The sequence below is a fragment of the Centropristis striata genome, chromosome 1 (assembly GCF_030273125.1).
Source record: "Centropristis striata isolate RG_2023a ecotype Rhode Island chromosome 1, C.striata_1.0, whole genome shotgun sequence".
NCBI classification, from domain to species: domain Eukaryota; kingdom Metazoa; phylum Chordata; class Actinopteri; order Perciformes; family Serranidae; genus Centropristis; species Centropristis striata.
In genome coordinates, this window is record NC_081517.1 from 38,714,995 (window position 1) to 38,729,477 (window position 14,483).

The window sequence follows — 14,483 nt, forward strand, 5'->3', positions numbered from 1 at the left end:
TCAAACATTGCTAGCATGAATTACTAGGTTTAATTTGATCCAAAACTTATTCTAACACAAAACTCACTTAAATATGCAAGATTACTGTGAAAACTAACCTCATGTCTCTTTGGGGACGAAAACATAAAACATTGAACTCCTTGACGTTATCTTACAGTTTAATCTCACTTGAGTTAGTGTTACGATTGACAGGAATTCTCTTTTCTTCCTTTCAAAATAAAAGTGTCCGTTATCAAAACAGGCTTTTGCATAGTACTGTAAATATATATTTTATTTTGCCTATGTATGCATGTGCAAAACATAGCGACTTATTGATTAATTGATCATTAACGTTATAGATGCTCGAGTCAGTCAGGTTTCCAAACGCCCATCCCTAATACCTACACACACACACATATATATATATATATATATATATATATATATATATGCAGTCTTTATGAGAAATTACCTCAAATTTATCTGAAAACAACAAATTACTATCAGCACCTCAGACCTTTTTTGTTTTCTGACCTAAAAAATATTTATCCCAGTGGTGCTTGGCTTCATTAGCGCTTTGTCTTCACAGCCACCAGAGCTAAGATGAGCATGATGAACTCCATGTCCCGTATGCGGGGACAGGAGAAGGGGCCGGGCTACACGCAGACCGAGGCCATCCTGGGAGAGTCCATGCAGAGGTTTGGCAGGGAGCTCGGAGAGGAGTCAAACTTTGGTGAGCTCTAGCATGTTGAAGCTCCTCGCAGGAAGAGAACAAAGCTTTTTGTGAATATGTTTCATAAGAACAAAGCGCCATCATTTTTATTCCCTCAAGGACGCAGTAACAATGTTATGAAAAATGCATGAGCCTTTTTTCAGACAAGTTGCCTGAAGTTGTTATTTAGTTCACAAGTGAAGGCGTTAAACTGTTATTTAAAGACAAATACCTTACTTCAAACTGCGCTCTGGATTCTAATGAGATAGTGTTTCTGCAGATTTACTTTTTTCTTCACTGACACTGAACTGTGTGCTATTTGTGTCTAAATGTGTCTTCATTTTCCCAGGCCTTGCTCTGATCGATGCCGGGGAAGCCATGCGTGAGCTCAGCGAGGTTAAGGACGCTCTGGACATGGAGGTCAAGCAGAACTTCATTGATCCACTGCAGAACCTCCATGAAAAAGATCTGAAGGAGATTCAGGTACGAGTGCAGAACTTTGCTGCAGTAATCAAAGGTAAATATCTTGGTTAAAGATTCAACATTACTTCATCACTTTCCTTCTTCTGCAGCATCACCTGAAGAAAATGGAGGGTCGTCGTCTGGACTTTGACTATAAGAAGAAACGTCAGGGCAAAGTGACAGATGACGAGATCAAACAGGCACTAGAGAAGTTCGACGATTCCAAGGAGATCGCTGAGCAGAGCATGTTCAACCTGATCGAGAGTGACGTAAGGATTATCTTTATCACTTCTCCCTTTGCATCGTTTAAAGAGACATTTATGTGGATGTCCAATCTGTATTATTGGCAGAGATTGGACCAAGTCTTTGTTTTGCAAGTCAAGTGAGTTTCAAGTCTTTGCACTCAAATCCCAAGTCCTGAACTTTGAATTTCAACTCCTGAACAAGTCATAATGCGTTCTTCACCAACCGAAATGCTTTTTTAAAATATAATTTACGACATTTGTGAAAAAAAAGTTTGTTAAAACAAATGCCACTGAATTTATGTGGATTTAACTTGTATGCTGACAAAATTATCTTTGGTATTACTTTTTCAAACCTGCATTAATCATTTATATAACATTAGTTGGCTCACATGGCTCATTTGAATATTCAATGAGCCATGTGTTGATGCGCAAGTCTCGAAGGACGGAGAGTGGGTCGGGGTTTGACCACTAGGATGGCTGTATGATTCCATAAGCCCACCACGCGTCACTAGCGTTGGGTTTATACTGGAACTTTGACAGGGGCGCAAAGGCCACCTTGGCTGTAAATTGAACATTTTTGAACCTGGTCTCACAGGAATCCGTGAAATAGCCACAGATTTGCTTAACTCAAAATCCGTGGAATAGCCACGGAATCACTCAAATTTCTGTGAAACTGACACGGATTTCGCTACAAGACAAGTTAATGACAGTCATATCCCTATGTAACACTAACTCAAGTGAGATCCCTAATGACAGTCATAACGCCCATCCCTACTGGGAATAGTAGTGTTAACTTTAGTTGATTTAGGAAATTAAGGTAAATGGTGTGATTCCTTTTTTTTTTTCCATCTTTGGGCTTGAAGAAATGTATCAAGTATTTTCAATTCAAAATGCTCAAGTCCGGGGCGTCCCAGTGGCTCACACTGGTAGAACGCGTACCATTAAGGCTGAGTCCTTCCTGCGGTGGACCCGGGTTCGAATCCAGCCTGAGGTCCCTTTGCCACATGTCCTCCCCTCTGTCTCCCCCTTTCTATCTATCACTTTCAATAAAGCAAAAATGCCAAAAAAAAATAAAAAATGTCCAAGTCAAGTGACAAGTCTTTTTTGGTTGTGTTGAGTCTAAAAAGTCACTAAGGGCGTCCTGGTGGCACAGGTTCAAATCCGGCTCTCTTCTCCATTGTCTCCCACTTTCAGTCTGTATCTCTCCACTGTCAATAATGGAAAAAAAAAATGTGACTCATGAGACTCTAGTCCACACCTCTGGTTGATGGTATAGGATGTCAATTCAAGCAATAAAGAAATTCTGTCCTATTGATTGATTAACTGTCAGCCTCAATCCTGTATGTGTCTGTAACAGTCATACATTGCTGATAGATGCTGTAGATCGGCTGTAAATCACAATGGGACTGCGATCGAATAGTCATAAACAGACGATTCGTAACATTCCTTAACCCTTTATCAGGCAAAGAACTATATTTGGTAACTTCAGGTAATATTTTGAGAAAAAAGTTTTCAATTTACTAGATTAAAATGGCAAATCTACAAGAAAAAAAGTCGCAGATTTAAATTTAAAGTGGCAAATCTGTGCGAAAAAAGCAACTTTTTTCTCCCAGATTCATCACTTTAACCCTTAATAGGGACTCATTGAAATACTTGCAAATTCCAAATTTTAACCCTAGAGAATATTGGAGGATATTACATACTGCCAGAATGTGTAAAAGAAAACATACGAAAATAATATTTTGAGAAAAAAGTTAACGAGATTAAAGGGGCAAATCTACAAGAAAAAAATGTGCAGATTTATGAGATTTAAAGTGGTGAATCTGCGAGAAAAAAAAATGCTTTTTTCCCCCACTTTTTTCTCATAAATCTGCAACTTTTTTTGTTCAGATTTGCCACTTTAATCTAGTAAATTTGCTACTTTTTTCTCGAAATATTACCCAAAGTTACCAAATATAGTTCTTTGCCCCATAAAGGGTTAAGCCAAAAGGACTATTAGACCTCAGGCATCTTTATGGGTAAACATTAACAGTAGGTCCTGCTCCTCTTTCACAGATTGAACAGGTGAGCCAGCTCGCTGCACTGGTCCATGCCCAGGTGGAGTACCACAGCCGGGCTGCTGAGATCCTCACACAGCTCTCCAGTAAGATCGACGAACGGTAAGTTCTCACTTCCTGTTTCAATGGGACCTTTTTATATTAGCGTAGGTTATTGGCTGTACCTATAATAGCATGTAACTTCCTAGTCACTAACTGTTATTTACTAGAGCCCGACAGATATATCGGTTGACTGATACTATCGGCCGATATTGGCCTGTCAAAGGCATGTCGGTATCGGTGTATATGCTGTCCGATATGTTCTGTGGTGGATTTTTTTAACACAGAAAACAGAAAACGTTGCTTGGCGTGATTTAGAAATGGTGTTAGCTATTAGCTATTAATTATTTCTTTTCTTAATAGTCAGCAAATGACAACTGAAAGGTAATTATGTTTATTTAGCTATTTATCTTGTTCATATTTATTATTTATTCATCAGTTATCATTTATTGAATTGGCTGACAATGTAAATATGAGTTTGTATAATGTATAACAATGTTAAATATTAATATTTAACATGAACAAGTTTTTTTGTTTGAGAAAGTAGCCCTCTGGGTACATTGCAGAGCGGTGAAAAATCAGTGCATAATCCACTTAAAAAAGGTCTATTTTCATGTCAGTGACAAAAAAAATACTATATCGGCCACCAGATCTGTCATCGATGAAAATCAATAGCAGATCAGCATAGGCATCGGTTTTAAATAACCCATATCGGTCGGGTTCTATTATTTATAAATGCAACACTTAAAGCGTTTACGAGAACACATATCATGTTCATTTTCAGTTTGATATTTGTATTTTGTTTTGCTAGTAGAACACGTCTTAATCTCTAATGTTTTTGCAGGATAAGGGATACTTCTAACAAAGCGAGGAAAGAGTACATGCCTAAACCTCGTACGTCTCTGGACTTCTCCATCAGTGAGAACCACAATGGAGGGATCCACAGTGCTCGCTCTCCAGGTGAGAACCAGAGAACAACTGCTCACTGTTTAGAAACATGTCAAGAAACTGCTCCTGGTACGGCAAATACACTAATCGATCAATATGGAATCTCAATATGAGTTCCTGCAGAACAATAAAACTTGAGAAGTATTTGCCTGTAAAGGACAGTTTCTGGGCTAGTTTCTTTCCTTTAACAACCCTTTCTATGTTTTTAATTTGTACTATGAATTCTCAAATAAAAGGCCAAAAATGCAGAAAAAAGCAAAGCACTACTGCAAATGTATAATACTGCAATTTGCAGGTTAAAGGTATCCACATATTCACAGTATAGTAAATCAATTCAACGCTCGTTCAATTTCAACTTAAATTCAATTTGACTTTAATTTGTCAAAATGAAATTCAATGTTTTTCCGCAGATGTTTCACAATAAAATCCTTGGAGGAAAGAGACATTATTAGGTGCTTTGAAGCCTTTTAATTTGAAACTAACTGCATGTGTTTTGTTTGCATGAACACTCAATGAACTATATAACACCCAATGAAAATATAAACTACATAAAGGAAGGAAGTTGGAAGTTTTTTATTAAAATATGAGAAAAATGCTGTCTTTTAATCCTGTTTTGTAACATGTGGTGTCATTGAGATCTTGTTTTTTAAGAGACTTGTGCACAAGAACAAACATAATAGGCTCAGGCAAACACACAAATGCACAACACACAATTTACGTACATGATAGACATTAAACATGACAATAGCAAGTGTTCTTCTGAAATGCAGAAGAGAAACATGAATTGTTTCCATAGAAACATCTTAAAATGAAAGCCGTTCTTTCATTAATTAAATAAAAAAGGCAGATATTTGAGAATTTACAGTGTTTGCTAATTTTTATCTTTCTTTTTCCCAGCTCTTTCAGTTCCCAACATTTCACGTATTACCTGTACTGAATAGAATATCCAGAACTAATCAATACAACTCTGCGCTCTTCTCTTTCCCCCTTTATGATTTTTGTTTATTGTTCCAGGGGCGAGGTCTCCAGGTGAGCCAGGTCAAACTTATCTGTCTTTTCTCCGTGTGTGTGCTCACAAATTCATTTCTTCAACAACGTCTTTTTATTTACTCTTGAAACTCAAAACTTCTTCTACTCCTTTCTTTCACCCTACTCTCTGCCCTCGTGTTTGTTTCCTCTTCCCTCTTTGCAGCAAGGTCTCCAGGTGAGACAAAAGTGAACCCCCAGAGAGATACAACAATATCTCTTCCATCACTTTGTCATTCTTGTTTTTCGTCCATCTCTCTTTTCATTTGTCTCGTTGTCGGAAAAGAAAATTGTTGCACTCAAATGCTACAAATTAACAGCAGAAAAACAAGTGCTGTCCGATTGCTGTACAAAGAAGCTCCGACCTACAGTAACAATGAGAAGCTTACAGCGGACGAGCATTTGCTGTTTCTGTTTTGTTCTCTTGTCAGTCTTCTGATCCGTCTTATCCTCCTTTTTCTTTGTCAGTCTGCCTCTCTGCCAACTTTTTGTTTTGTTTATTGACCTTTTCATTGCTCCGCCTGCTGTAGTTACCCATCTATTCATCACTGATCCATCCAGAAAATGCTGTTAAACATAAACGCTGCTGCTCTTTTTTTCACCTTTGTTTTCTCCTTTCCCCTTTGCAGCAAGATCTCCAGGTGAGCAAGGGTGACTTGGGAAGAGATGCAAAATCTCTCTATCACTCTTATTTTTATCCTTCTTTAAAATTGACTTTTGTGGAAGTGTATTTTTGTCTGCATTTTTGTTCGCAGTGCAGCTCGTCTGCTGTGCTGTTTCTGTCTAACTCCTGGTTTCTCTTTTATCCCTTTATTTTTTTTTAATCAAATTGCTCATCTTTCTTTTATTGTTCAGGCTGCTAAACACACACACACAGGTGTTTTTATATATTTGCTAATAAGACATCTGCTCAGCTTGAAAGTGGGTCAGAGCCTTGATGGGAATTTATGAGGTCACAAATCTCCATCTACCAATAAGAATGATAAAGGTGCAATTTGTCGCACTTTCAATTATAGTCTAAACATGCCCACACAGTCCTGAGAAGAGCTCTAATCAACCAGATTAACTGAAAACACCTGTGTGGATGTTTAAAGGAGCCTTTAAAAGAATATTTTGACATTTTGGGAAGTCCGCTTATTAGTTAATTTGCTTATTCGCTCAGAGTGAGACAAGAAGTTTGACATGACACTCGTGTCTGGATGCTAGTGATGTGTCCTTCTGTGTCAAGGCTTCGAAGCGTGTCGAGTAATCAAGCAAGATTTTTGTGAAACGTGTATCGAGGCTTGTGTTGATGACGTATGTGGTGACGTTCGAAGCCTCGCGAGCCGGCCGTACCGCGTGATTGATTCATGTATTGGTTCGCGCGTATTGGAGTGTGATTCAATATGTAAAGGGCAACGAAATGTGGACTTGATACATCACTACGCATTTATTTGCAGATGCAACTGTGGAAGTCCACACTGCAAAAGAAGAAAAGTTGGGTGAACTCAAAATTTCAAGACAACGAACTTCGATAAAAGTTTAAGTTGGACAATTAAAGTTTTAAGTTGTTGTTGTTTTTGAGTTTGCTCAACTCTGAATTTCTCTGGCACGATTGTAACGGCGCTATGAAATGTCAGCTAATGTTGCGACCACAATTTCGAGTTAGCATTGATACGCTAATGGCTACTCTTGTAGCTGTAACAAGAAGCACCGCTAGCATCAGTTAGCCGCTAGCATCGGTTAGCCGCTAGCTTTCGCTAATGACCAAATTTCACCGCTTTCCCGCGTTTCACAACAAACAAATAAGAGTTAGCAGAACTATATTGTCTCTTGTTGTGAACCCCAACTTAAAGATATAAGTAACAACAACTCACCAACTTGTTTTTGAGCATACAACTGGCTTGTTTATATTTAGATTTGTATTGTATTGTAATGCTGAGCGTTAATATCTGTTTCCAGTATTTGCGTGACAACAAAGAGCAAAGAAAACAGATCAGGTGAACTATGAAATCTGCACCACAAAAATCTCAGACTTTCCGAGTTGTTGTCCCAATTTCAGGTGGGGTTCATGTTAATTTTCCGTGTTGGGAGCTGTTTCTTTCGATTATTTCACAGCCACATGGCTGCAGCACAAATACCTTATCTTCTATCAATGTTAACAGAAATGGAAATAATCGACCCTGTAATTCAATGCTCCAAAATCTCTTGGGTTCTTACTCTGCCCATGCTTCACACTTCCTCCAAGTTTCATGAAAATCCGTAGTTTTTCCGTAAACCTGCTGACAAAGAGACAAGTCGTGTCAATCCTCTTATCTACCTCTCTGCCAAAAAGAGAATATAAAGTGTATTTCTCAAAATGCAAGACTATTCCTTTAAACAGTGTATGCCTCATTATTGTGTTCTTCTCACTGACAGTCATGTTTTGTGTCTCTCTTTTGCTTTGTCTCTTCCTCTCTGTATCTTCCTCTTCTCTTTCTCTCTTTCAGCCAGGTCTCCAGGTGAGCCTTTCACAAGCAATCATTGTGTCTCTAATCTATGTGCAGCTTCTTATCTCTTACCTTGTGACGTCCGATCTAACTCTTCTCTTATCTGTCCGACTCTTTGCTCCAGCCCCCATGGACCAGCCCTGCTGTCGTGCACTGTACGATTTTGACCCCGAGAACGAAGGTGAGCTAGGCTTCAAGGAAGGCGATATCATCACCTTGACCAATAAGATCGATGACAACTGGTATGAGGGGATGCTGCACGGCAACTCCGGCTTCTTCCCCATCAACTATGTGGATATCCTGGTGCCGCTGCCCCACTAGGAAGTCACTGCAACCAGCTGTGTCTGCAAAACAGATCCTGGCCTCCAGTCCTTCCCCCCTTCCTCCCAGTATTCCCGGTAACCTTTACCTAAACATTCCTACCAACCACCTGTACTCTGCTTTAAAGGAGTAAAAACAGCAGCAACACAATAACGAGTGAAGATCGATGACGCGTTTAAGCAAGTATGCACCAATTGAGCGTAAAAACTTCAAATGAGGAATAATCGTGTTTATGTCGTTGCTTCCCCTTTTTCCCAGGAGGTACCTTCAGGCTTCCATAGTCATTTTATCCATTACTGTCCTGGCTTTTGTCTCGGTTTGAGTTGGCCGTCAGTCTGTCATAATTTCCGTGAGTTTATCAGAGCAGCTTTGCAAAATTCACACTTTTCTCTCATTCACTGTACTTTGTGGAAACTTCTACAGTAGATAGAAACTTATTTCTCACATACTAGGAAAAAAAATAAATTGGTCCACGTGCTTCATGTTTGTTAGCGACTCTAGGTCAAGCATGGTTTCAAGTGTTTAACGTTTTATCTTATTGAAAAAAAATATGTTGAGCTGATTTTGTTTTGTTTTTAATATCCTCTAGTTGTCTCTCGGCGTCCAAAATTCTGTCCAAAAAGGATGTCCTCTCACCTTTTAACTATTCTGACGAAAGTCGTAGACTAGAGTCATCTAGTTGATAACTAACAACCAACATTACACATCGTATTTTTATTTTTTACATATGAACACGTGCGCATGATTTGTCATATGTGATTTAGATACCAAAGTTACCTGCAAAAACCAGAGTCAACTCCAATTTTAGCTTCGAGATTTCCAGACAGCACGGTGTCAGTGAATCTGTTCAACGCAACAGGGTGAAGCTTTGCAATCTCTAGTTCTTTGGTATTTTTATCAGCAGGGGTGAAACTGTATTCTTAAGTATGTGACATTAATCTATCTGAGCCAGTGATTAGTGGAGTGATGAACAAACACAAGTTGTGAAGTTTAAACTGTTTGAAGTGATGTAAGAAAACTATGGTGCGTAAGTTTCAATCCTCCAACATGTATTTTATCAGCAGCTTGTGTGAAAAATGGTCGATGTGTTGTGATATAATAACTTATAGGACTTAACTGCTCATTGGGGCAACTGTTTTTTCTGCAGCTGAAGGTGTAGCTCTTTTTGCTGCATCCCTACTAGTCCCATTAGTATTCTGTAGTTTAGCTGTCTATAAGCCATTGATTAAGACGAAACTAGACAAAGCCAGAGTGCACAAATGGCTGAACGGAATGAGAAATTATTTATTTTTTTGTCTTGGTGCAAATATTTTTTTTAATTGGAATGATGCAACTTACAGTAAAAAAAACACTCCTCTCTATGGAGATAGCTTTGTCTCAATAATATTTGTGTGAACAGATCGGGATCAGATGTGCGTGTTGTCTGTGAATACAAAAAGACTTCCACAAATACAAAAGAAAAAGGATTTGTAAATGAACTGCACGGATAAAAAGAATATCAGTGAGTTTATTAAATTAATTTGTGAATATCTTCCTAACATGTACAACTTATAGAAGAAGTGGCTTTAGCCGGTGCTGCCATGGATATAGTATATAGAGATCTGAACTGAGATCCACAAATGCCTTTTCAATTAATAAATGGAAAAGTGATTTACTCCTTTAAAAGTTTTGAATGTTAGGAAGATGTTCGGCAATGTTTTTCATGTATGTATTTGCTTTGTAATTTTATTTGAGGCTTTTTCTTTATTTAACATGTTAAAAAAGAATAATACAATACAAAAGTTCCGGGTTTTTAAAGATTCTGTGAAGATACTGATATCATACTAAACTACAAGAGCTAATGGATCCAACCATGTTGTGATATCTTGAAAGATATTTCAAATATGTATTATTACAAAATACCATCTTAAGGTGATATAAAAGTGATTAATAGGGATAAATCATAGCAAATTGTGCAATTCTGCGTTTCTTTATTGATTAACAACCCCAGTTCGTATATTTGCAGATTTGTTTCATATTTGCAAAATATTTTTCTGTTTACAAATCCCTTATCTCTCTAAGTATTTGTGGAAGGTGTTTTATATTTATAAATTACACATTTACACACAGATTGCTCACACAAATAATCTATCTTCATATTTCTCCAAGATGATATGGACTAAATGCTGCTGGTTTACCCTTTTTATGTCCTGTTAGACCTCAGAAAAATTGCAAGATTATACACATTTACTTTAGTTTTCTCTTACCAGCTATATGGTTGTATGCAGTATTGTGTGAGATTTCCTTTCTCCTTTTTGAACTGATATTGTACTGATAATCTAGAAGTCAAAACCAGTTATTACAGTACACATTTGAGAACAGCTGAGCAGTGCACACGTCGTGCACACGTTATCCCCGGGGTTTTATTCTCTACGATGTCGACGATGTATTAAACCTTTCTGCAAAAATAATCTGTGCAACACTTATTTTTTCCACCCATCTTGTAGTAATGTTGTGCGTGTGCTTTGGGGGACGGGGTTTGGGTTTGCATACGGTACATGTTATGCACAGGGACGGGGCTGCAGAGGACCTCTGGTGCTGAGGTATTTATGATATACTGTCTCTGACAGTGTTCCACATTAAAACAAACACGGATGTCTCTTTAATCAAAGGACCAATTCATTATATTCAATAGAATTATAATAATTGATGCAAAATCAACTGATACCCATATTAAGTGTTTTTTTATTTTAAAGGGAAGCACAACTTTAACAGACAGTATATTTGTTGGCTGGGGAAGAATAATGGTACAGTATGAAGGTCATGTATGTATTTATCTATTTATTTTTGAAAGGCAAAACAATTCCTTCCTTCTTTTTCTCTTTCACTTTTGTTTAACAATTGTGTGTATCTTTGCCCTCAATGAGGACTGTACAGCTTTTCTGTGTTTTGTTTTCACCTTGTGTGTATAGTCGCGCATCTACAGTAACGTATCTTATTTTTGTAACTGTGACAAGTATACACATACAGTATAGATGTATATATACAGTATATTATCCAAAAGCAATGTGAAAGGAGGGATTCTCTGTGCTGCACATGATTGTCTTTGGATTGTTTTTTGTTTTCTTTGTTTGTTTTTTGGGTTTTGTTTTATTTGATTCTTGCACTGGATTCTAAGACTGTATGCTTGATGTAAAGAAAAAAAAATGTTATAAGTCAATGTAATTTATTCAAATAAATACAAAGAAATGGTTCTGGCCATGGTGACTTTTTTGTTCACAGATTCGCATACCTCTGGATTTTAGTTTAAACTGAAATATATGTTGCAGGCAGAAATCTGTTTTGAAAAACGACGACGTAAACAGTTAAAAGTTAAAGTAGGGATGAGGTCTTTAACCCTCCTACTATGTTGTGGGTCAAATTGAAGTTTAAAAATAAAAATTATATAATAAAAAAATACTTTTTATGAAAAAAAAATGTTTTTATGTAAAATTTAAAAATATCAATGTCATGCAAATCCATTGTATTTTATATGTAGGTCTTTCCAAAGTACATAAAAAAAAGTTTTAACATGCATTTTTTTCAATGAAAAATGAGTGAATTATCCTCATTGAACCATGATCTGTGAGAGGTAAAGAACACAATTGCACTAAATATTGATTGAAATGGTTAGCAAAGGAGTTATTAATGAAATATAAATAATGTTTATTAGGAATTTTTAGTTTCTGACGGTTTTGGATAATTAAAAATGCCCCGGGTCAAATTGACTCATGAACATTATTGCTGTTCCTGAGAAACAAATATAACAGGAGGGTTAAATGTATGGAGAGGGTCTTCATGTTTGTATCGTATATCTCAACTGACATATCTTTAGGAGCCTTTAAGATGCTTGATAGTCGTGAAAATAAATGTGAAATCATTTGATATCTCGCTTACCATCTATTTTTACTTCACTGTCTCTAGCTGTTGTTTTCAGAAGACACAGCAGGGACTTGGCTCAGCAAATAGCGGAAGCAGATAGATGCATTATTCATTTTCCTGGTGGATTCTTTCATCTCCTCTTGCAAGAATCCAAACAGAAAAAAAATTGAAAAATAGGTCAGGTAAGAAAATCTCTTTAGTACTTTGCAGACGACTGAAATGTCTTAATAATCCTGTTAGTGCAACACTATCAGAGTCACAACCAGCTTAAAGAATGTTAAAGGCTCCAAAAGATATGAAACGTATGCATTTGGAGGCTTGGATAAAAAATGCAAAATTTGTGCAACATAAACTGTGTAGCAGGGTGTATGCAGGAATTCTAAGGTTATTAAATTGAATTTTAAGGCAGTTTCCAAACAATTTGAGACCTCTTACCAATTAGAGTTTTTAACTGACACACTTCAACTTGCATTTAATAAACATTTTTTTAACAGATAATACTATCATATCTATCAGCAGACTATTATAAAACCATTTTTAGGCATTTTAAAATTCAACCTTTTTTGTCAAAAATCGACATGCTATAGTGCCATTTTTTTTGGACAACCTAGTATCTCAGTATCAACAGACTATAATTGACCGATTTGATGCAGTTTAAGGCATTTTAAATTTGACCATTTTTGACAAAAATCGACTTGCTATAGTATGACGTTTTTCATTTTTTGGACATCCCATAATATGGTGTTTTTCTGTCATTTTTGAACAGATTATACTTTAATATGTATCAACAGACTGTAACAGAACAATTTTAAAATTTGACCTTTTTTGACAAAAATCGACATGCTATAGTAAGACTTTTTCTTTCTTTAATTTTGTTTTCTGTCATTTTTGAATAGATTATACAATAATATCTATCAGTAGGCAATTTTAAAACCATTTTAGCATTTTTAGGCATTTGAAATTTTTACCATTTTTGACAAAAATCCACATGCTATAGAATGACTTTTCTTCGTTTTTTGGACATCCCATAATCTGGTGTTTTTCCGTCATTGATTCAACAAATTATTGTTATAACAGACTTATAATGGAATTTGAATAAAGTAGTGTGAGTGTTGAAAGGTAAAGTGACAGAACGCAGAGATAAGAAGCATTGACAGCTTCTGATGGGTGTCGCTGATCATCCTGTTGGTCTTCCTGGGACACCCGAGGGTGCAGAGATCCTCCACTGACGGCTGCTCCGTCCCTGCTGATGCGCTGAGCAGTTTTCACAGCCTTGTGTCGTGTTGACAGTTGAGGGCGGTGCAACTGCCATAACAGGCATCGATGCAGCCAGTAAGGATATTCTCAGTGGTGCACCTGTAGAAGCTTCAGTATAACCAGGAGTCCAGAGTACAGTCATAGTATTGCATGTTATAACAATGTTTATAAAAAAGAAATGTCGTGGATATAGTCACAGAAATGGTCATAAAAATTGTTTTGTAAACATTGGCTGTTGGTATAACAATATCATTAAAATGTTACATACTACCATACATATTCTAAGAAAAAATATCATAGTATAGTATGCCATAAAAAAAAATAATTAAAATGTCTTTGTGAAGTAAGTCAGGATATAGTATGGGCATAAGAAACGTTTCATCACTGTACAATTTCATTGCAATACAACAAATTATAATTTTAAATTATCGCCCGGCCCTACCAGTACATTAAAAGTGCTAAACATTAAATTACACACTCCGTCAGAATTCAGCCAATGCTTATCACAAAAAAAAATACAGATCACTAATACAATGCAACTCTGTTTGTAAGCATTTATCCACGTTTTTAATTTTATCACATCGCCACCTGCAATCTATTTCTTAATTTTTGCATACTGCCAAATTTTTGTACTGTACTACGTCTCTGTTACAGTAGAGGAAACTACTATACTTCATATTGCAGTAATACAATATTACACAACCCTGCTGCAGTTTGATGTTATAAAAACAACAAAAAACAAACCAGGTTTCAGCTTTAGAACAAGCATAGTTGAGCAAAAAGAATCAGAAATACATGCATAAATGCAAAGTGTACACATACACAGAAATATGTAAACATAAAAATTTGTACAGACATTCATGCATATCAAAGTAACATGCAAAACTTGTCAGGAATCATTGCAGGGGAAGGCAAAGGAGTAAAAGTGGTTGTAAGACTATTTTAAAGGAGTCAAAACATTCTGCTGTTGTTGTATTTTGAGAATCAAACAAATACAATGACAGTTATAATAACAATTTCTTCTCATATTAATGTAGGATTTACTATAGTGTAAAGTCAGATTCATGAC

The 14,483-nt window shown here is 36.6% G+C and overlaps 1 protein-coding gene across 5 annotated transcripts in view; it reads left to right on the forward strand.

The window, feature by feature from the left end:
- The window catches only part of sh3gl2a (SH3 domain containing GRB2 like 2a, endophilin A1), a 49,410-nt gene extending 37,915 nt beyond the window's left edge, over positions 1–11,495 (forward strand). Inside the window, exons 4-12 of one of the 5 annotated variants that reach the window (XR_009394935.1) lie at positions 569–712; positions 1,041–1,174; positions 1,264–1,422; positions 3,454–3,557; positions 3,858–3,878; positions 4,339–4,454; positions 5,457–5,471; positions 5,635–7,948; positions 8,061–8,237. Coding sequence is in view for 3 of the 5 variants with exons in the window: in XM_059341699.1 (XP_059197682.1) it covers positions 569–712; positions 1,041–1,174; positions 1,264–1,422; positions 3,454–3,557; positions 4,339–4,454; positions 5,457–5,471; positions 5,635–5,646; positions 6,098–6,109; positions 8,061–8,257 (893 nt within the window). In the remaining 2 variants the exon portion in view is untranslated. Of the gene's footprint in view, positions 1–568; positions 713–1,040; positions 1,175–1,263; positions 1,423–3,453; positions 3,558–3,857; positions 3,879–4,338; positions 4,455–5,456; positions 5,472–5,634; positions 7,949–8,060 lie in introns of all 5 variants that reach the window. The other 4 variants (XM_059341699.1, XR_009394936.1, XM_059341683.1 and 1 more) reach the window with 4 other exon arrangements.
- Positions 11,496–14,483: the final 2,988 nt, after the last annotated feature.